This window comes from Haliotis rufescens, unplaced genomic scaffold, assembly GCF_023055435.1.
Source record: "Haliotis rufescens isolate VD_foot unplaced genomic scaffold, xgHalRufe1.0.p SCAF_13, whole genome shotgun sequence".
NCBI lineage: Eukaryota > Metazoa > Mollusca > Gastropoda > Lepetellida > Haliotidae > Haliotis > Haliotis rufescens.
Window position 1 is genome coordinate 3,195,022 of NW_025963813.1, and position 23,013 is coordinate 3,218,034.

At 41.8% G+C, this 23,013-nt stretch overlaps 2 protein-coding genes across 2 annotated transcripts; both read right to left on the reverse strand.

The window, feature by feature from the left end:
- Nucleotides 1–1,113: 1,113 nt before the first annotated feature.
- LOC124116910 (dol-P-Man:Man(5)GlcNAc(2)-PP-Dol alpha-1,3-mannosyltransferase-like) lies at nt 1,114–9,760 on the reverse strand. Its single transcript, XM_048394081.1, has 9 exons — nt 9,601–9,760; nt 8,404–8,503; nt 6,648–6,795; nt 5,521–5,681; nt 4,772–4,892; nt 3,885–4,090; nt 3,148–3,212; nt 2,327–2,462; nt 1,114–1,347 (listed from the first exon to the last, which is right to left on the reverse strand). Exons 1-9 carry the CDS (start codon nt 9,752–9,754, stop codon nt 1,206–1,208), a joined length of 1,233 nt encoding a protein of 410 aa, XP_048250038.1. The 5' UTR covers nt 9,755–9,760; the 3' UTR covers nt 1,114–1,205.
- Nucleotides 9,761–11,406: 1,646 nt separating this feature from the next.
- LOC125378755 lies at nt 11,407–18,561 on the reverse strand. Its single transcript, XM_048394718.1, has 4 exons — nt 18,245–18,561; nt 15,987–16,216; nt 13,868–14,065; nt 11,407–12,224 (listed from the first exon to the last, which is right to left on the reverse strand). Exons 1-4 carry the CDS (start codon nt 18,325–18,327, stop codon nt 11,968–11,970), a joined length of 768 nt encoding a protein of 255 aa, XP_048250675.1. The 5' UTR covers nt 18,328–18,561; the 3' UTR covers nt 11,407–11,967.
- Between the last annotated feature and the right edge of the window lie 4,452 nt (nt 18,562–23,013).

Below are 23,013 nucleotides of genomic sequence, written 5' to 3' on the forward strand. Positions count from 1 at the left end.
TTAAAAATCAAATGGATGCTCCCTAGCAACAAACATAGGTTGCTGGGGACGTATATCTTACCCGGAATCCTCACATGTTTGAAAATGAAAGAAGACAAAAACAAAATCCATAAAATGGTTTGTAGTTGGCATTGTGTTTTAATAGCATTTCAGTTCAAAAGATCCTACCACACTCACCACACACTCTCAAGACTAGATGGAATTAATCTAACCAACCAAACAACCATAGTGAATGAGTCAGTCAGTTAGATTTAACTCTGCTTAGTCCAGTATTCTACTTCACAGTTTGTCATATTGATGTGTGAGGCCTAAGTGATGCATGAGGTGAAAGCCACAACTCCAGGTATGGTGCTGACGAACCTGGAAAAATTATCAGGACAAACCGGGATTCCCAGCCACGATCCAAGGTTTCTAGGACACCTTAGGGATGCAATTGTTCACAGGTAATTCCAGCGCCTTGGACAACAGGGCCACTTCTACCCCCTCCAAATCATGATAAACATGCAGGATTAATGAATACAGTAATAACAAGGAATGAGCCACAGATTGTATGGACTGTCATCCTTCAGTTGACTCTTACCACAAGCATGGACAACTAGAAGCCTATAGAAAAACACAGGGGATTTGTACATTGCATAAACATGCAGAACTCTGAAATAGCTTATAGACCTTGAATGACACTAAAAGACTGTAATTCTGCTAACTGGTTCTTCACGCCATCAAGAGACGGGTAATTTGAGATCGAGAGCCCCATGGGAATGGATCCAGGAGTTAGTTCAGGTTTACTGAAATGCGAGCCCTGGAGATATAGAGGATGGATGCTGTCAGTTCCTACGACTGGCATCCATATTGTTGAAAGGTACGATAACAATACAGCTTATCGTTAATATCCAATGCAAAAGACTGACATGAAAATAGGCATAACCTTATCAAACATCATTGAGGTCTCATAATTTCTGTGTCAATTGCAATATTATATTTCTGCAGCAACTGCCCTACACACAACACAAACAAGACAGAAGGTTACAAGGGTTACAAGGCACTCTGGGTGTCTGACACACAATTTGACGTCCACAAAACTTCCTTCACCATTAGCAACAAGGAAGACAACTGTTCATTGATGTAACATTTTAATGTCACCATTCTATCAACTCTCTCCTCAAATCTTTGGATGTATTATTTAGATGAATAGTCTGTTAACTTTTTCATTCTGTTTTCTTGTCCGAGCGGAAGTTTAACAGAAGTCCGCCGATGACCACGGCGTGGCAGCAGTGCAAGGTGGCACTGCTCATTGCTGTGGATGGGTAGGTGTTCCAACACAACTCAATCAGACCAAGCACAAGAATCCTGCAGGTACAAGTGAGTGAGTGAGTGTTAAATCCTTCGTGGATATAGCTTTTATTTGGGGTGAAATGATACAGCATGGTCACGATACATAGGTCACAATAAGATACGTATCGCGATATGCATACATACATCACATTGGGTGGAAACGTCTTGACTAAATATTTCAGAGCCGGTTCAAATGGAAATGGAACACAGGAGGTAGTGTAGAGTGCAGAAGTGGTCATGACTTACCGTAAGACCCCTGGTAATGACGTGGAACACAGGAGCTAGTGTAGAGTGCAGAAGTGGTCATGACTTACCGTAAGACCCCCGGTAATGACGTGGAACACAGGAGGTAGTGTAGAGTGTGGAAGTGGTCATGACTTACCGTAAGACCCCTGGTAATGACGTGGAGCACAGGAGGTAGTGTAGAGTGTGGAAGTGGTCATGACTTACCGTAAGACCCCTGGTAATGACGTGGAACACAGGAGGTAGTGTAGAGTGTGGAAGTGGTCATGACTTACCGTAAGACCCCCGGTAATGACGTGGAACACAGAAGGTAGTGTAGAGCGTGGAAGTGGCCATGACTTACTGTAAGACCCCAGGTAATGACGTGGAACACAGGAGGTAGTGTAGAGTGTGGAAGTGGTCATGACTTACCGTAAGACCCCTGGTAATGACGTGGAACACAGGAGGTAGTGTAGAGTGTGGAAGTGGTCATGACTTACCGTAAGACCCCTGGTAATGACGTGGAACACAGGAGGTAGTGTAGAGTGTGGAAGTGGTCATGACTTACCGTAAGACCCCCGGTAATGACGTGGAACACAGAAGGTAGTGTAGAGCGTGGAAGTGGCCATGACTTACTGTAAGACCCCCGGTAATGACGTGGAACACAGGAGGTAGTGTAGAGTGTGGAAGTGGCCATGACTTACCGTAAGACCCCTGGTAATGACGTGGAACACAGGTGGTAGTGTAGAGTGTGGAAGTGGTTATGACTTACCGTAAGACCCCCGGTAATGACGTGGAACACAGGAGGTAGTGTAGAGTGTGGAAGTACCACACATAAAACTGGTAGTGGAGAGAGCGACTAAAACTCACTCCAATGAAGTTGGCAGTAAAAAGAGGCAATATAATCTGTAGAGACGGTTAAGGCAGAAACAAAACATTCTTCATGTGATAACTACCAACATATCTCTGTATAATCTGTAGAGACGGTTAAGGCAGATACAAAACATTCTTCATGTGAAAACTACCAACATGTCTCCCACCACATGATGTCAGTGAGTTTGGTTAAATGCCGCGCTGAACATGTCACCTTGATGTTGGAAGAAAGTCTGATGTGATGCAGGTCTTTAACACTTAGATGAAACCCATGAGCACCCATGTGGTGCTGACAAACCTAGAAACATAATCAGGCCAAATCCGGGATTCAAACCCACAATCATATGTTTTTGGCATGCCTAAGGGGTGTAACTCAGCACAGCGAATTCACTGACCACTGTGCCACCCATGCAGCAATTTGCTGTGCAGAGTTGCGTCCCTTGGGCTCGCCAGAAACCTATAATTGTGGGTTTAAATCCCGGTTCGCCCCGATTATGTTTCTAGGTTTGTCAGCACCATATCTGTGCTCGTGGGTTTCACCGAAGTGGTAAACGTCTGAGACCTGCATTACTTCGGGCTTTCCTCCCACATTAAGCTGACACGCCGCGATATAACTGTAATACTGTTAAAAGCGGCGTTAAACCCAACTCACTCACTCACTCAATCCCATGCCGCCCACAATGCAATGTAAGACTGGACATGAACAGGACAAAAGGATATGATCTGGAGAAAAATTCCTTGTTCTATTTTTCATGAAGAAGCCAAATAATGTACTTGGGAATAGCCTGAAATAAAGAAAAAAACAAAACAATAATTACTTCTGAATATACTTACTTGTTGATATTTTAGGAACTCCTAAAAAAGGATGGTTCAGTAGTATTATCTATTGTACCAGTATTATTTCTCAAGTATTATTTCTCAAACTAAAAAGAATGGATAATAAGTCTTAAAACAAAATGATATTTCTTTCAAATGTCATGTACTATTAAAATATTCAGTTGCAGATATCAATCACAGAGTGAGAGGAGACACTAAAACTGCTATTGGCATATCATGAAAGCTTTGGGAACAACAGAAATGAGTTTCACACATTGGAGAATCAAACCCAGAACGACAGCATGATGAACCAACACTTTAACCACGAGGCCAACAAACCATTCCTGGTCATGATTTTACAGGACCAATCATACAGGACCTCCATATGGTCCAGGGCTCGCGTTTCGGTTAGTGTAGGTTTGAGATTTTGAGGGTGCCACACATTCAGCCAGTAGATATAACAATCATAGATAGCATAGACCTACTCCACCCCAGGTTCCCATTCCACAAAGCAATCGCTGGGACAAGTCTACATTAACGAATTAGAGTCACATAGCACCAACATCACTCTGTGAAGGGCTTGGTCTCAAATACAATGCACATTAATTACATCTGCGACTGCTGTTATTATTCAAACTCACTTTCTCCACTTGATGATGAAGAACACCACCAACAGCAACACATGACCCGCTAACAGCGCCACATGAAAATTTCGGTTAAGAAATATTTCTTCTGGGAGAAACCTCCAGTTTACTGTCCATTTGAAGAAAAACTGCCTGCCCAGATCAAACGCTCTGCTGATATACCCCACCGGGTTCTCCATCAGAAATGGGAAGCCCAGCGACAGCTGAAAAATATATTTAAAGCTTGGTGTAGATGCATTTTACTGACACCTGTCCACCATGTTTGTTTGGTGCCACTCAATCCACAGGTGACAGGTTTGCAGTTTCAAAAATAGGGCAATAAAGCTCTAAATAAGCAGTAAAAAATATCTCCTCATGCATTTGTATGGCTGATTTGAAAAAAAAATCCAAATTGAACATCAAGGTTAATCAGAAACATTGCACATTGGACCTCAGCATCAATTAAATTACTTGAAATGACGTGTGGCAACCTCATCAGTGACATCCATTGGGACCACATTTCAACAAACATGGTGGAAATAACATTTATGAAATCAAATATTTCAAGCTGTTGTGTGGGAAGCAACCAACCCCATCCCCTTTCCCACACCACCCAATGGCGACAGGTGTCTGGTTAAAGGTCTTCTTAAAACAAAAATTAAAGTGGCAGAAATAACACGATCAATAGTATTTCTGTATGTGGAATCATAGGCTGAGACAAAGCTGAAAACATACTTTACAATCTATAGTGCTTATAAAAGAGACAAACAGTCTCGCAGTGTATGTCACACACAATCCAGTTAACATTGTATACAATCAAGCTGCTAACATTACAGGCAGACCAGTTGTTAATGGTGTTAACAAACCAGCTATTAAAACTGTATACAAACCAGGTGTTGACATACCTGAGTGACAGCACATATAGCCAGGCGGAGTATGGTGCCCAGCGTGCCGTGTCGGATCATTAACAGCAGGAAGACCGCAGGCGCAAACAGCAACAGGTTCATCTTCACAGACACACCCAGGCTGGAAACACACAGGACACAATGTGAGGCTGACGTGGAAACCAACACATGCAGGTGTAGAAGCAGGGACTAATTCAGCAAACGTGAGGTCCAGTTACCATGATCCATCATCACTGACAAATGATTTTATTTGACATCACTTTCATCATTATTTCCGACATATTACAAAGTGACGACTTGTTTTGAGAGGAAAAAGATTGTCGCTGTTTACCATTTTAGTGAAACCCACGATCACATGAATGGTGCTGACAAACCATGGATCATCATTATGGCAAATCTGGGATTTGAACCAGAACAACATCCTCAACTATCCAGTGTTACCATGGTAACATATCTCCAATCTATTTTGATGTATGCCCTGGGTCCACAGGCCAGTAGAGCTTTGTACTGAAACTACTAAGTCACATTAAACATTTCTCCAGCTACATCTACTTGTTAAAACTCAAACAGCGACAAAACATATTAAATAAATCTTTGAATTATTAACCCTATCAACATGCTTAATTTGTGATTTTGTCCTTCAACAAACTTGGTAAAATGATATTTGGGATTTGAAAACTATGACACCAAGGATATTGTGGAAAACATTAGCATCAACGGAAGAGTAGATGGAAGAATCTGGTCCTCACCTGTAGAAGAGGCAGCCAACCATCCAGTGGTCTCGAAGGAAGAGGGCCACGGACATGTACAACAACAGCATGGCAACTGGATCATTGAAGAGTCGCAGGATGAAGATGGAATGTATCCTGTATGATGTGCAGCACATGAACACATACATGTACGGAGGGACCTGGAACAGACATCAGTAATAATCCTGTGTCTAACAGAGCTGTAATGATACAGTGGGGTCGCGATAAGATACGTATCAAGATACTATAGATACATATAGAATACTAAAAGAGCTCCTGTGTAATACCAATTTTATGAAACGAGTGAATAGTTGTGGTATCTGACGAGCGAAAGCGAGTTAGATGCCACAACTATTCACGAGTTTCATAAAATTGGTTTTACACGGGAGCGAGTTTAGTATTTTATTTATTACTTGCCATTTATAACGTTTTAAGAATTATACTGTTGAGTATGAATAGGTTGACACCTACACAATCCACGGCATAGTCCAATTGAGTTTAACAGAGTAATACTTCAAACATGTCAAAAGTTGAAACGTATGAATTTAATACCATACAACAGTCCACCTTTAGAATTCAGGCGTCTGTTCCACAAAATTATCGTAGGGCTAATCGCAAATCACATACTTTAACTTAGACTAACGATACAATACGATCGTCTTGTGGCACGGGCCTTGCACCTCAAAGTTTACAATCACATCACAATACCCGATGATGTAAATTGTTGAATTTTGTTGCAAGATCCATCGGCGAAACAATGCCATGTGACATCAGCCTAGCAACAAGGTTGCTGGGGTCATTGAGTGTGCATAAGCTCCTCTCAGTGATCTATTAACTCCACACACAATGTCGTTGAATAAGCCCAGGGATGTTGCGAGTTTTCAATATTTGTTCGTGAAACGTGTTCCAAAAGTACATAAGCACGCGTTTTGGTATTACACAATGTGTAATACAGCTGTATGTTTATTAAACGGGTGATCTCTTCACGGGCAAGTAATAAAATAGAGTAGACAGTATTAGCTGTTTGTTTCTGTATCGTAAATATCCTTAAAAAAACTTCTATGCGAGCCTTCGGCTCAATGGAGAGGATCGATTAATAGAACAAACACAGTATAACTACCACTGACCTTCCTGGTGTGTCTGTAAATATCAAAGACGACAATCAGCGTCAGCAGGTATAAGGCTGCGAAGATGTACTGTCCAGTCTTGAGATCTGTGCCCTTTTCAGTCACATAGTAAAAAAAGCTGTAGATGTACACAAACCCCGCTGGGTACCTGCAACACCGTAGTTCATAAAAATGATATTCAGACCTTCATAAATTGATTTTTCCCTTTCAAAATGTTTGGTTGGAAGTAAAAACATATATCAAACTTTGACACTACAAATTGATTTTAAAAATGTATAAATATAGAGTGGGAAGGCATTCTCTATTTTTCCTTTCATTAAATGTGACAGGTATGTCATTAATGTAATAGTATTTGCATGGGAAGAGCGAGTATAGGTAAAGCTATGAATAGTACTTGCCATCTTTGACAAACATTCATGTATCACTTTTCACAGACAGATTCAATTGATTATGTTTCCATGCAAGTGTGATTATTAGGCCTGGCAGTAATGAAAACGCTGTCAAAGGAAATGAATTTTCTCCATAGAATGACTTGAGGGTCAGTGAATCCGTAAAACTTCTTTAAATATGGTAAACCCAGTGTGTGGAATGATCTGTACATAATCATGGTACAGATTAAAATCCATTTGTATGTATGTATACATCCCCAAAAGAAATTGTCAACAAGGTGGATTTTCAAGTCAAAAATGGTTTCACTATAAATGCAGGTCAAACTTCCTTTAGTCAAGCAGATTTGAAACGGTTCGGGCGGAAATGCATCTTCCTGAGGCAAGAGAGTAAACTGTCTTTAAAAGTCCAGTTTCGACCCTTGCCGAACTAGGCTGGAATTCCTGGGTTTGATCGTAGCACCACCAGTGGCTATTAAGAGTTATGTCCATTCTATGCCTCTCCCATATGGACCAATCAGATTCCACCTCTCGTATCACAAGCATATGCTACAAAGAAAATGGTGACGCCCAGTCAAGACGATCTGATCGACCATCAAGATCTATTTTGATATAAAACAGTGATTTACTTCGCGAAGTACATCAAATCACGTGAGCACCTTGATTAAAAATATGAAAGATTTGTAAAATATCTGTTGACAACGAGTTGCCGATGCACATGCTTTGCAAATCCTGCAATCCACCGAACTCTGCGTGACAGTTTATGAACCGGATTTCGATTTCGGTGCGCGATTTTGATTGGACTATGCATAGACCCGTTAGTCCAGCCAAAATGTAACTCCATAATCCCAGCCTAGTTAGGAAACTGGACTTTTATAGTCAGTTAACTCTCTTGCCTCGGGAAGATGGCGGAAATGTTTCCTTAATGCACAGTGCATTATATCTTTCATGGTTCTAAACATGATTAACAAATTTTGTGATACATGAATGTTATAATACTGGAGTATAATAATGTATGCTAGGGTTTTGTCAGGAGCAAAATATTGTGTCCCATAAATTCATAAAGTTTGAGAGTGGACATAGACAGTTTGCACAGCAAGTCCCATGGGATGCAAAGATATCATCAACGCCAATCAATCTTGGTCCTGTAAAGCAGCATGCACATTAAATGTTACTCTCCATGTCATATTTTCATTCAGTCAGTAGGTTTCATCAAACATTCTACAATTAGATTAAGGTCTCACAAATACTTCACATGTTGTTTGTTGTTGGTAGAGTAGTTCCCCCTGCACCCCCATTTTCAAGCCTAGGACTACCCAACTCATCACTAAGAGTCCCCGGGACAAACATAGAAGAAGCAGTGTAGTTACACAAGAGGTCCGGTGTCCCCTTTCAGCTTCATGTAGTCGTATGTGCCGTTCAGTACCCCGCCGACTTCCTGCATATATGCAATCCAGTCTATTTCTGTGTCTGGAACATAAATATCAAGAGTGATGATAGCGCATGATATTGTAAACTCAGGAAAAGAAAATGAAAAAGTCCCTAACTTTTCTGTCAATCATGCCTATCATGTGAGCTATATGATAACACTTCCCCATAACAATAGCAGGATACAAGTGCTCACCTTTTCACAGAATTTAACCAAGATCTATTCAGAATATCAGAAATGAGTTCAGTACTAAATCCTGACCAAACTTTTTTTAGCAAACTATCAGTTGAACATTTGGGAAGACTGAGTTGACTCATGAATTAGTAGAAACTAAAAGACATTAAAAAAATATACCTTTGCGCTAGGGCAGGGACGAGTCCAAATTTACTACCCGGGTTTCCCTCACCCCTATTACCCGACCCTGCCCGGGTACCCGCTGTTGGTATCAAGAGATAGGTACAAAATGTCCGATTTGGAATAGTTTCACAGTAGCCCTGGCAGAATGTTTTTAGATACACGTATAAAACGATGTGGTCACACTGAAGTTGACTTAAGTTTTAGCTTTGTTCAAACATATTTAAGTCAGAAGGAACGTGTTCATAGTCATGAAGAAATGCGAACATTAGAGACTTTAAATTGTAGTTTAACAAAGTAGTTTTATAGGAATTTTTTGTCATGGAACAATACATAATGTCACTAACCACGGGTCCGGGTAGTCCTGTGGGTACCCGGGTCCTCACAGTACCTACCCGACCCGGGTACCCGAGTTACCTGTCCCAGCCCTACTTTGCGCATATGAAATCAGGTCAATGTCAGTGTAAAAAAATCAGATCTTTAACTCATATCCTCTGACGGATCGTTATCGGAGTAAACAGCTAATATAAGATTGAATGTATCCTGGATCATGTATATTTAACCTTTTAGAGTTTGTATCATCGTAAACAGACGTGTTGTATCGTTGATTATACAATCAAGCTTTGTTCAATCCAGTACTGAGTCGTTTAATTACAGTTCGGCGTCCTACATTTGCAACAGTTTTAATATTGAAGCGAAAAACAACAGCCGCTCAAAATGTTCATTGGATGATCGAAAACTGAACTGCCGGCTTCTAAATGACAGTTCTAATGTTTGTACTTACATTTGACTTTGTCGATGACGACAACATTGACAGCAACCTCGGCCAGAAGTAAGAGAATCATAATCATCCACGACGAATCCGGATCAAAGAGGAATCGCTTCAAAAGGCTGATTGAAAACATACTGCCTTCCTTCTTCGCCATGGAGGCTGCCATTTTTGTCACGTGTAAACGCATTCGCGTGATCTGTTCGTTTAGTGTTCCGAAAACACGTTGTTCCGCGGAGATTAAGGTTTACGGATGCAATTCGGTCTTGCAGAGCTCTAGCTCTCCTCAACATATATAATGAGTAATTATGAGAAGAAAGAAATAATATATATATTGTTTTAGTAATTTCATCCAGGCGACCGAGTTATATTCTTATAAAATACGTTAAAAGATGGTAAGTTATACAAGTCCGTGCTGTTACTCAGCCTGGCGCTCGGCATGAGGTGAGGTGAGGTGAGGTGAGGTGAGGTGAGGTGAGGTGAAATTGGGTTTAACTCGCGTCCAAGATAATTGCGCTTATATAGCGACGTGCATGCACGTGTATGTGTGTGTGTGGCTGCTTGTACTAGTCCGGACTGATGCCGATTTATAGTGCTAGCTCACTGAGATACCATGCCGCAGTTTAACATGAATACCCCACTCAGACACAGTATACTGACTCCGAGCCCACCAGTCCTTGTTTTAGCCCCTTAATGCCGAGCGCCAGACAGGGTAACAACAAGTACAAGCTTTTAACGTCTTTTTGTATGACGCGGCCCGGGATCGAACCCTGGACCTTCCGCTCTCCGGGCGGACGCTCTACCACAAGACCACGGCATGAAGGATAAAACAAGGACTGGTCGGCTCGGAGTCAGAACATATTGTATCGGAGTTGGGTATTTAAGTTAAACTGCGGAATGGGTCAGCTCAACAACACCGGCATTAGGCCGTACTAGCGCATACACACGCACACACTTCTATATGATGTTTGATAGGCATATTACTTAGAAGTTGGCGGCGGATGACAAGGAAGACACAATTTATGGACAACAACTTCTTTATTGGCTGTAAAGGCGACGTTTCTGTGTAGATCAAGGCTCGTGGTTGCTGGTTTGAATTTGCTCTTGCCGGGTGAGGCGGTTGATGTTGATGTTTCTACATGCTTTGTTAATAATCTGCGGCACTGAATGTGTATTAACTAGCTCCGTGTAGAGTTGCGTCCCTTGGGTTCGCGCGAGCTCTATTATTGTGAGTTCGATTCCCGATTAGCCCCGATTATGTTTCTAGGTTTCATCATACCCGTGGCTGTGGGTTTCTCCAAAGTGGAATTAATATGTTTCGGGCTTCCTTTCACAGCAGGGCTGACACGCCGTCGTGACATAACTGGAACACTGTTCAAGACGACGTAAAACCCAACTCACTCACTCCATCTGGACAATCCCCTCACACGCAGTTTTCAAGGCAGCACAGAAGACGCACCATATTAGGATTTCATTCTTCTCGAGAGTTACATTGGTACACGTGTCGTTGCAATACAATAAACTGATTGATACATATGCAAAGTTTCATTATATAATATATGGAGGCGGTCGGGTAGCCTAGTGGTTAAAGCGTTCGCTCGTCACGCCGAAGACCCGGGTTCGATTCCCGACATGGGTACACTGTGTGAAGCCCTTTTCTGGTGTCCCCCGCCGTGATATTGCTGGAATATTGCTAAAAGCGGCGTAAAACCACATTCACTCACTCGTGATATAATATGAAACGGTTTCCGAGTTATGCTCCGGAAACGAATGCTACACGCATTTGAGTCTAATTCGTTACCAAGGAAACACACAATTTCTTCAGAAATACCAACAAAAATCAAAAGACACCAGCTCAATATGTTTTTGATACACATGCAAAGTTTCGTAATAAAATATTAAACGGTTTCTGTGGCGGGGGACAATGAACCTGTATTGTACATCCTCTCTGCTGTATATAGTGTGGGGATGCCAGGTAGGAAAAGCTCTCCTGCAACCTATTCTGGTGGTTCGAGGCGTCCAAATGGATCGGATGTTCTGGCTCGGTGGCGTGATGTTTGTTTAAATATAATGAATGATTTTGAACTGGATCAACTTCATACTTATACTTTGTGTGTATCTATTGGCCATTAAACATGTTCCAAATTTCTTATTTTCACAAAGCTTCTGAAAAAACATCTTCCCATTTACCAGGACTATGTGTTCTTGTAAAAGTTGGTTGTTAGTGACACGGAGACGTCACTCACGGAACGAAAATGGTGCGTGGGCCCAGGGTATAAATCATAATGTGGAGAAACAAAACACTGAAATATCGAGGATGAAACTGTTTTACAATTAGAAGCGGGGCTGATTTCAGTCGCATATTGTCCGAGGAATGTTCTGTTATAGAATCTGCAGAAGTCGTTCCAGAGCCATGTTCTCGCTGCTTGGAACAATTTCACAAATGTAATGTACACGTCTTCTACAGACGGACACAACCAACGCCCAATCCAAAGCACGAACTATTCTAACACAAAGGTTTTCGTCGTCTGGGACTCGATCATAATACTCGATGACAGCATTAAATGGTTGATGGTCGACCCAGAGTAGCTCCCTTCGTGGTGAGGAGTGGTCAGAGAGCCCGACCCATATACCTTTAGCTGAAAGGAGGAGAACATATAAGAAATGATTCAAACATTACCGTCACGTCACAACCGTCGCTCTGTTTTACTGCGTTGTGCAAGCTGTGTCATCGTCGCCATAAATGTAACAGTCCATCGGGTCATCGTCTTCAAAAACTGACTGGTCCGTCAGGTCATCATCGTCATAAGTTGACTAGTCCATCAGGTCAACGTCGTCATAAGTTGACTAGTCCATCAGGTCATCATCGTCATAAGTTAACTCATCCATCAGGTCATCGTCGTCATAAGTTGACTCGTCCATCAGGTCATCATCGTCATAAGTTGACTGGTGCATCAGGTCATCATCGTCATAAGTTGACTAGTCCGTCAGATCATCATCGACATAAGTTGACTAGTCCGTCAGGTCATCATCGTCATAAGTTGACTAGTCCGTCAGATCATCATCGACATAAGTTGACGAGTCCGTCAGGTCATCATCGTCATAAGTTGACTAGTCCGTCAGGTCATCATCGTCATAAGTTGACTAGTCCATCAGGTCATCGTCGCCATAAGTTGACTAGTCCATCAGGTCATCATCGTCATAAGTTGACTAGTCCGTCAGGTCATCATCGTCATAAGTTGACAAGTCCATTAGGTCATCGTCGTCACCAATTCACTATTCAGTCAGGTCACCGTTTTCACGAGTTGACTAGTCAATCGAGTCATCGCCATAATAAGCTCACTATTCAGTCAGATCATCGTCGTAACAAGCTGACTACAGTCCGCCAGGTCATCGTTTTCACGAGCTGGCAAGTCCATCGAGTCATCGCCATAATAAGCTCACAATTCATTCAGATCATCGTCGTAACTAGCCGACTCGTAGCTCAGGTCACCATCACAAGATGACTCCTCCGTCAGGTCAACGTTGTCGCCATAGTTGACTTGTCCGTCGAATCGTCGTCATCACGAGCCGACTTGTCGGGTCAGTCTGACTGCATGGTCCGTCAGGTTCTAGTCTTCACAAGCTGACCGGTCAATCGGATCGTCGTCCATACATAAACGCCGAGGCCTAAAGAACAAGCTATTACATGGGACTCTGCGCCGTTTAGGGGCATTTGGGTAGCCTAGTGGTTAAAGCGTTCCTTTGTCACGCCGAAGACCCGGGTTCGATTCCCGACATGGGTACAATGTGTGAAACCCATTTCTGGTGTCCCCCGCCGTGACATTGCTGGAATATTGCTAAAAGTGGAGTAAGACTATACTCACTAACTGCGCCGCAAAGGTGCACATACTAGCATGGACAGAGGGTCACTAACTGCAAGTTGCAGATATCGTGTCATGAAACCGCGACAAGGGGGCGGTGGGATAGTCATGTGGTTAAAGCTTTGGTTCGTCACGCCGAATGCCCGAGTTCGATTCCACACTTCGGCACAATGTGTGAAGCCCATTTCTGGCGCTCTCCCTCTGCGATGCCTGGCTGAAATATTGCTGAGAGTATATAGCGTAAACCACGATTAACTCGCTCGGTCATTCACAAACCAACACTGAAGATCAACACTACATATTCCATTTTCCCAAGACATTTTTTTTTTAAAGGACTTGTAAAAGAGAGAGAAATTATTCACGTTTCATGGAGATTCGTGCATGGATCAGTATATATATATTTTAAATGTTCAACGTACTGAAAACAAGATTCGACGCAATCCCAGTCGCTTTGACAAGGTTGGTCTTCCGTTCCGTATCCATGACAACCAGTCTAGAGTATCCGGGGTAGAGAGTACAGGTGGCATTAGCCTCGAGCCAGGTTTTCGCGCCTGTATGATACTTCAGGCACATCCCTTGACTGAGAATAAAGTCCCTAGGACACCAGTAGGGAGTAACTGAAACGGGAATTCTTACTTTCAAAATAATGTTATAGGTTGATGACGTCACAAATCAGGAACCAAATTACCGCGAGACTGACCACCCGATCCATTAAGATGCCTCGTACGGCAATCATAACTTGCTTGGGATTAAATCTAACTAAGAATAAATGTTAACGTGAAGTTTACACGACATACGGCTTTTCCGTTGGATGAGAAGTCGGTCGCATGACCGCAAAACTAACCTCAGAAGTATTTAAAGACAACACATTTTGACGTGCACTAATCTTGAAAACGACGTTAAACCCAGTGTCGCCTCCTTGACCTGAACATCAAGCCTGTCTATGATGATGCAAATAGAAGACTTTCGTACGAGGAAGTGTCACTAGTCTATGGAAGTTTATCAATGGGTGAGTGAGTGAGTCGGGTTAACACCGCTTTGAATATAGTATTACACTTGTATCACGGCGTGTCGGCTTACTGTGGGAGGAAAGCCCGAAGTGACGCATATCTCATATACTGGGTGAAGGGTGTCGTGCCTGGTTAGCGAAAATCCAATTTTCCCTAGTATCGGTAAAGCGAAAACCCAAGTTGGGGTATTTGTCCTACGAAAGCAAGAAATGAGTAATTGCTATAAAAACACCGGATTACCGTAGTTTAGATTAGCGCCCGTGCTGTTCAAACAGAGGAGAGGAGATTTACTAGAGAGTCGTTTCGTAAAAAATAATACATTTGGATGTTTAAACACAGGAGAACAGATGATCAGTATCTTAATTGAACAAACAATTAGTTTCATAGTTGATATGGGTTATGATACCGATGAGTTTAGAGGAGGGTCGTTGTATTTGATGGTATATATAAAGAGTGCAACTTATTTATCTGAGGTCAATATGGCTAACGCACAAGTTCGAGTGACCATGGTTGATACCGTGCAATGTAGTCAGCACTTGTTTTATGCGCCCCCCCCTCCCCCCCAACACACACACACACACACATACACACACACACACACACCTCTACCTGAGGCAAAGGTGTCCCCGAGCCCGAATCAAAGCCTGGTTTTCACAACTTGACTTTGATGTAGACAAGTGTACACGCTTGAGGTCTCTGTGGATTTGTCGCTATGTTTGGTAAGATAGTAATATTTGACTTATATCTTAACTCTGTTTTCTTGAGATGGATATGAAAAGAGATTAATCGACCTCATCACGTCAAAATAATGACTTCCGTGTATATTGTTTTCGTTAGCAGGGAGTAAAGGAGAGAAAGAAACGCACAGACAGAACTGTGCACATTTGCCTCCATATGTACAGCCATGATCCTATGGTCGTGCGTTCGAATCACATATTTGACCTGATTTGTCAACATTTTTTTGAAACATATTTAATACTCTAAATATTATAAGCGTATCGTATGATTTTCTCATGCTGTTTTTTTTTACTTGTTCATAAGTGTTACTTTTACCTTCCTCGGAAAGTGTGTAAGTCGGATTTAAGGCTGTTTAAAAAAAATACAGTTTCACGCCGTGTCAGATTATGTGGGAGGAAAGCCCGAACTGATTTTGGCTTCAGGCATTTACCTTTTTGGTGAAACCCTCGAGTACGGGTATGGTGCTGACAAATTTAGAAACATAACCGGGGAGAACCGCGATTCGAACCCACATTCATAGGTTTGTAGCTCGTTCTAAAGATGCCACGTCTGGAGCTGAAGTTGAGGTTGACTGTTCGGTGGTTGCATGACTGACATGAGGTAAAGTTTAGGTCAATACGGTCCATCTAACCTGACGCATTCCGCATTAGCCAGCTGTCAGCAAGATGGTTACCCAGAATGTTGACACCAGGCCAGAAGGTGACCCGATTGAACATGTCCAGGAACCTTTGACCAGTTATCAGCACAACCCGGATAACGTTTTTGTATCCAAGGATGTCTCCCTACTCACCTCTAACATAGAACACCGTCCACTTCATGTTGTTAGCTGACGACACCTGAACTGTGCGGTGGAGCTGACAGCCGCCGTCGGCGACGTCGTAAAAGAAGGAGCGACATTCTGTCAGTCTAAAGCAAGCCATGCTGCACTTCAACAATGACAGGGCGACGACTGTGGCGATCTCGTAACTGGTCATGTTTTGAGGTGGGGTGACAGGCCGCAGTAGGTCGTAGCCATGTGATCTAAAACAAATAGCAGGTTGTATCTGAGTGAATGCTAAACGTCGATATATTCTAGCTATAGCACGGCAGCATAAACATACTCGAGTCTTCGTTATTAAAACCAGCGATCCGCGCCATGGGAACATATACGATCAGCAAGATAATGCGTGGTGACGACTCGACCCCCATTTTAGTCGTCTCTTCAAAATCATTGGGGTTTGTGGCTTATTTTACCCTGGAACATTGCCTGGGGTACCCGGATTATAATAGATACTTTCATCTACGAAAATGATACTGCTCATATCTGCGTAGAAGATGCTTTCATCAAGGTATCAATATTTTCTCGAGTAATCGACACTAGTTCCGGGTCAGTTATTTATAACCACTGGCTTAATTAATAATGACCGATTCGTTTGACTTCTACCTTGACATGTCTTGAATGAGGTACTATCTAAACACTGCATAAAGTAAATCTTCATTCCAATATGTCGAAGTTACCTGAAACTGACACACACCATATTCTCGTACAACCGTAATAAAGAGAGGAGAGCACAAAATGTTCTCCAAACTACAAAACAAATAAAAAAGCTTTATGTCACTATTCAAAATTTTAGCGACATTATGATATGGTTAAAGCCGGAGGAATATGTTGATCCTCATGATTTCTCCATTACGGAAGGCCCGTGAAGATCCGGGGTAGAATAGGTCTTCAGCAACCCATGCTTGCCGTAAAAGGCAACTATGCTTGTCGTAAAAGGCGACTAACGGGATCGGGTGGTCAGGCTCGCTGACTTGGTTGATGCATGTCATCGATCCCAATTGCGTGGAGCGATGCTCATGTTGTCAATCACTGGATTGTCTGGTCCAGACTCGATTATTTACAGACCGCCGTCATATAGCTGGAATATTGCTGAGTGCGGTGTTAAACAACAAACAAACAAACATTACGGAAATTAGGTTTAAGAGGTAAAACGTGAATATGAAGGGGTGAGTGAGTGAGTGAGTGAGTATGGTTTTACGCCGCTTTTAGCAATATTCCAGCAATATCACGGCGGGGGACACCAGAAATGGGCTTCACACATTGTACCCATGTCGGGAATCGAACCCGGGTCTTCGGCGTGACGAGCGAACGCTTTAACCACTAGGCTACCCGATCGCCCCTTGTGAAGGGGTGAGAATCATTCAAACTATAAACCTATATCAAACTAATACTCATCATCATCCTATAAAGCACTGAAGGTACAATTCTGCAGTTTGTGTTTATTTTAGCGCTAATAGGGGACACTGGTGGCCCAGTCGTCTAAGGCGCCGTGATTCGCTGTGCAGAGTTGCGTCCCTTGGGCACACCAGAAACCTATGACTGTGGGTTCGAATCCCGGTTCGCTCACATTATGTTTTTTAGGTTTGTCAGCACCATACCCGTGCTCGTGGGTTTCACCGAAGTGGTAAACGTCTGAGACCTCAGCTGACACGCCGTGATATAACTGGAATACTGTTAAAAGCGGCGTTAAACCCAACTCACTCACTTTTAGCGCTAATAGTTTGACACGTTGAAAATAAACAACCAACAACCAACATGCACCCAAACATTTAATTAAAGAAGTATTTACGTAGGTGATAATTCTTTTAAGACTGTGGCACTAATACGCTTCCATAATATGGAAACTAAACTAAGCAAAAACTATTTTATTTTAAATGCTGTTGTCATTTAATAAATTCGGTCTTTCCACGAGGTAGGGTTTTGGCGTCCTTCTTGTAATATAGTGGTAATATAGAATGGCAGATTAGATCTATGCAAACCCAAGAAATGATTTTCAACACCAAGAAAACAAACCTCAGTTTATAAACGTTCTGAAAAAGTTGGACTAAACACAAGAATGTTTGACAAAATAGGCCACTAAACTCAACTTATGTCTCAAAACTTTATGAATTAAGTTTTTTATCCGACATCGAACTTCTGAACTGGTCCTTACCGTCCTCTAATACTGTTCAGAGCGGCGTCAAACCAACAACGTAAAGTGATATACACACCGCATTTACTCAACTCACCTCATCACAAAAGGCAAGATAATGCCGAAAGCCGAGGCTGCCAGGGCGAAGTTCTTGCATAGCGCTGCTGTATGCTTCACCATGGTGGCTGCTGAATGTCAAGGAAATGACTGGTGGAACCGTGTGTAGTTGCCGAACTGAAGGACTTCTTCACAGTTAAAGTCGATATCGAAAGTTAGGTAGGTTGTCTGTACGTTTAGCAATATAAGACAAGATGTATTAAGTTGAAATGAGTCGTACTGTGTTGCCTGTGCATAACAGATGAACATATCCCTCTATTCAATATCCGGCTTCAAGTATTCGAATAGTAGAATATCAAAGGTGAACAGAAGCGTTGTTCAAAGGGAGATAGTTGCTCATCCAAAAAGAATTCTTCAAATATGCTTCAAAAGACGAGCAGGAGAGCGACAATTAGCTGTAGGGAATATCGATTTTCTGCATTTGTTTTAATTTCCTTTTAGTTTTATGGATGTTTGGACATTTCCTTTCCATCTTTTAAGAAAACTTACTCATCAATCAACGAATGACGTTTATTTTCCGAGAAGATACAAATGCTATGGAGATAATTCAAATATTTATCTGTAATAACTTGAAGATTGTCAGACCCGTTTGAATGGCAAGATTTCTGAAAATAATTGACTTGATCCGTTCTGTACTACCCCTTGGGATTCCGAGTAATAGTCAGTAAGTTGGTTTTGAACAGTATTGCAGTTATATCACGGCGTGTCAACTTAAAGTCTTGGACATTTAATTCTTTGTTGAAAAACATGAGCACGGGTTTGGTGCTGACAAACCTAGAAACATAATCGGGGTGAATCGGGATTCGAACCCAAAATCACAGGTTTCTGACGTGCCCAAGGGACGCAACTCTGCACAGCGAATCGAGGCGCCTAAGCCGCCGGCTCAGAGCACGTCACCACAATCATTTCTTTGTCGAAAGGGGTGACTGAATTGTCAGGCTAGGTGACTTGGTTGATTGTGTGTCATCGTTCCCCGACGATATAGGACGTTGGTCATAACATCAACCAATGGTTTGTCTGGTCCAGAGTAATTTCTTGATTTAAGCACCCGATTATCCAGTATATCATATCCCCTTTGTAACTGGGATCACCCATATTATGCAGTATATCATATCCCCATTGTAATCTGATTCAATCGCTATCACGTCTTCGTTTTGAGTCCGATATGAATAGAAAGACACTCTAACTAGCCATCGCAGAAGTGTGACAGCAGGGCTTCTGGATCAGACAAACCAGTGGTTGTGACAGTGTTACAGCAGTACTTCTGGACCAGACAAACCAGTGATTGTGACAGTGTTACAGCAGTACTTCTGGACCAGACAAACCAGTGCTTGTGACAGTGTTACAGCAGTACTTCTGGACCAGACAAACCAGTGGTTGTGACAGTGTTACAGCAGTACTTCTGGACCAGACAACCCAGTGCTTGTGACAGTGTTACAGCAGTACTTCTGGACCAGACAAACCAGTGCTTGTGACAGTGTTACAGCAGTACTTCTGGACCAGACAAACCAGTGGTTGTGACAGTGTTACAGCAGTCCTTCTGTACCAGACAAACCAGTGGTTGTGACAGTGTTACAGCAGTACTTCTGGACCAGACAAACCAGTGCTTGTGACAGTGTTACAGCAGTACTTCTGTACCAGACAAACCAGTGCTTGTGACAGTGTTACGGCAGGACTTCTGGACCAGACAAACCAGTGGTTGTTACAGTGTTACCAAAGGACTTCTGGACCAGACAACCCAGTGCTTGTGACAGTGTTACAGCAGTACTTCTGGACCAGACAAACCAGTGATTGTGACAGTGTTACAGCAGTACTTCTGGACCAGACAAACCAGTGCTTGTGACAGTGTTACGGCAGGACTTCTGTACCAGACAAACCAGTGGTTGTTTCAGTGTTACAAAAGGACTTCTGGACCAGACAAACTAGTGCTTGTGACAGTGTTACAGCAGTCCTTCTGGACCAGACAAACCAGTGCTTGTGACAGTGTTACGGCAGGACTTCTTGACCGGACAAACCAGTGGTTGTGACAATGTTACAGCAGGACTTCTTGACCAGACAAACCAGTGGTTGTGACAGTGTTACGGCAGTACCCCTGGACCAGACAACCCAGTGCTTGTGACAGTGTTACAGCAGTACTTCTGGACCAGACAAACCAGTGATTGTGACAGTGTTACAGCAGTACTTCTGGACCAGACAAACCAGTGCTTGTGACAGTGTTACAGCAGTACTCCTGGACCAGACAAATCAGTGGTTGTGACAGTGTTACAGCACTACCTCTGGACCAGACAAACCAGTGGTTGTGACAGTGTTACAGCAGTACTTCTGGACCAGACAAACCAGTGCTTGTGACAGTGATCATACACCATCACATACACATTCAACACATTACATGCACCATCAGTGTCCATCACATCCATCAAATGAAAGTCAAGAAGGGTTTTTAACAAAATTACATTTATTCAACATGTAAAATAGAGCTCTGTTTTAATAAATAATCTCATATGATACCAAAATATATTCTTTGACAATTCAAAGCACCATTATTGCTTCTGTGGGGAGCACCTGTAAAGAGTGTATCAATATTCAACACATGTACAAGGACAAGTGAAATGGTCCCAATAAATAAATTGCATTGCCAATATGTTGATATCCATCACATACATATAAAGTTTGATGTGAGAGTGTGGTAAAGACAATTTAGAAAATATTGTATCTACATATCACATGAAAAAAACATACAACTGCTCAAACATTGCTTTTGGCACAAATTAATCAATTGACATTTGTCATTCATCATTTAAGAAAATGGGTCATTATCAGTGCTTCAGATTGCAAAGGGGCAGGTCACTGACCATGCTGATAGAGATGTTACCCAAAATGTAACTCACCTTGGCATCATTGAACATTTCTGAAACGTGTGGTCCATCATTTTCACACATATTCTCACCAATCTGAAGCTCTGTATTACTCTTCATAGATAATTAATATAAAGTATGATCCTTCACACTGAGAGAGAGAAAAAACATTTAGCCCAAAATAAATATATTTGATGCAGTAGATTTTCGACACATAAATACATTTTCAGCTCTTGTAAACCTTTTAGTATCAAATATTAAATTCAAATCTTAAGCTGACATCATTTCTGATCTGGTGTCCATATTCTTCCCTTTCTTCCATAGTAACACAGATTTTGAGAAATTAAGCTATCATTATACTCAATGGCAAATGTAACTGTGATCATAAAAAGTTAAAAAAAATAGCACGGTTGATCTTAATTTCGCAGCATGTAATATGGATGTAGACTCCAATATGTTTCAAGTGAAGAGCACAATTGATCTTAAATTCTTAGCATGTGATATGGATATACTGATTCCCATATGCTTCAAGTGAAGAGCACGATTGATCTTAATTTCTTAAATTCTCAGCATGTGATATGGATGTACTGACTCCAATATGCTTCAAGTAAAGAGCACGATTGATCTTAATTTCCCAGCATTTGATACGGGTGTACTGATTCTGATATGCTTCAAGTGAAGAGCATGATTGATTTTAAATTCTCAGCATGTGAAAGGGATGTACTGACTCCAATATGCTTCAAGTAAAGAGCACGATTGATCTTAATTTCCCAGCATTTGATACGGGTGTACTGATTCCGATATGCTTCAAGTGAAGAGCATGATTGATCTTAAATTCTCAGCAGGCGAAAGGGATGTACTTACTCCAATATGCTTCAAGTGAACAGCTTGATTGATCTTAATTTCCCAGCATGTGATCCGGATGTACTGATTCCAATATGTTTCAAGGGAAGAGCACGATTGATCTTAATTTCCCAGCATGTGATATGGATGTACTGACTCCAATATGCTTCAAGTGAAGAGCACGATTGATCTTAATTTCCCTGCATGTGATATGGATATAACAGTCTCTGCTATGTGCTATGTGAAGAGCACGATTGATCTTAAATTCTCAGCATGTGATATGGATGCACTGACTCCAATATGTTTCAAGTGAAGAGCACAATTGATCTTAATTTCCCAGCATGTGATATGGATGCACTGACTCCAATATGTTTCAAGTGAAGAGCACAATTGATCTTAAATTCTCAGCATGTGATATGGATATACTGATTCCGATATGCTTCAATGGAAGAGCACGATTGATCTTAATTTCCCAGCATGTGATATGGATGTACTGACTCCAATATGCTTCAAGTGAAGAGCACAATTGATCTTAAATTCTTAGCATGTGATATGGATATACTGATTCCGATATGCTTCAAGTGAAGAGCACGATTGATCTTAATTTCTTAAATTCTCAGCATGTGATATGGATGTATTGACTCCGATATGCTTCAAGTGAAGAGCATGATTGATCTTAAATTCCCAGCATGTGATACGGGTGTACTGACTCCAATATGTTTCAAGTGAAGAGCATGATTGATCTTAAATTCTCAGCATGTGAAAGGGATGTACTGACTCCAATATGCTTCAAGGGAAGAGCATGATTGATCTTAATTTCTCAGCAGTTGAAAGGGATGTATTTACTCCAATATGCTTCAAGTGAAGAGCACGATTGATCTTAATTTCCCAGCATGTGATATGGATAGAACAGTCTCTGCTATGTGCTATGTGAAGAGCACAATTGATCTTAATTTCCCAGCATGTGATATGGATGCACTGACTCCACTATGTTTCAAGGGAAGAGCATGATTGATCTTAATTTCCCAGCATGTGATATGGATATAACAGT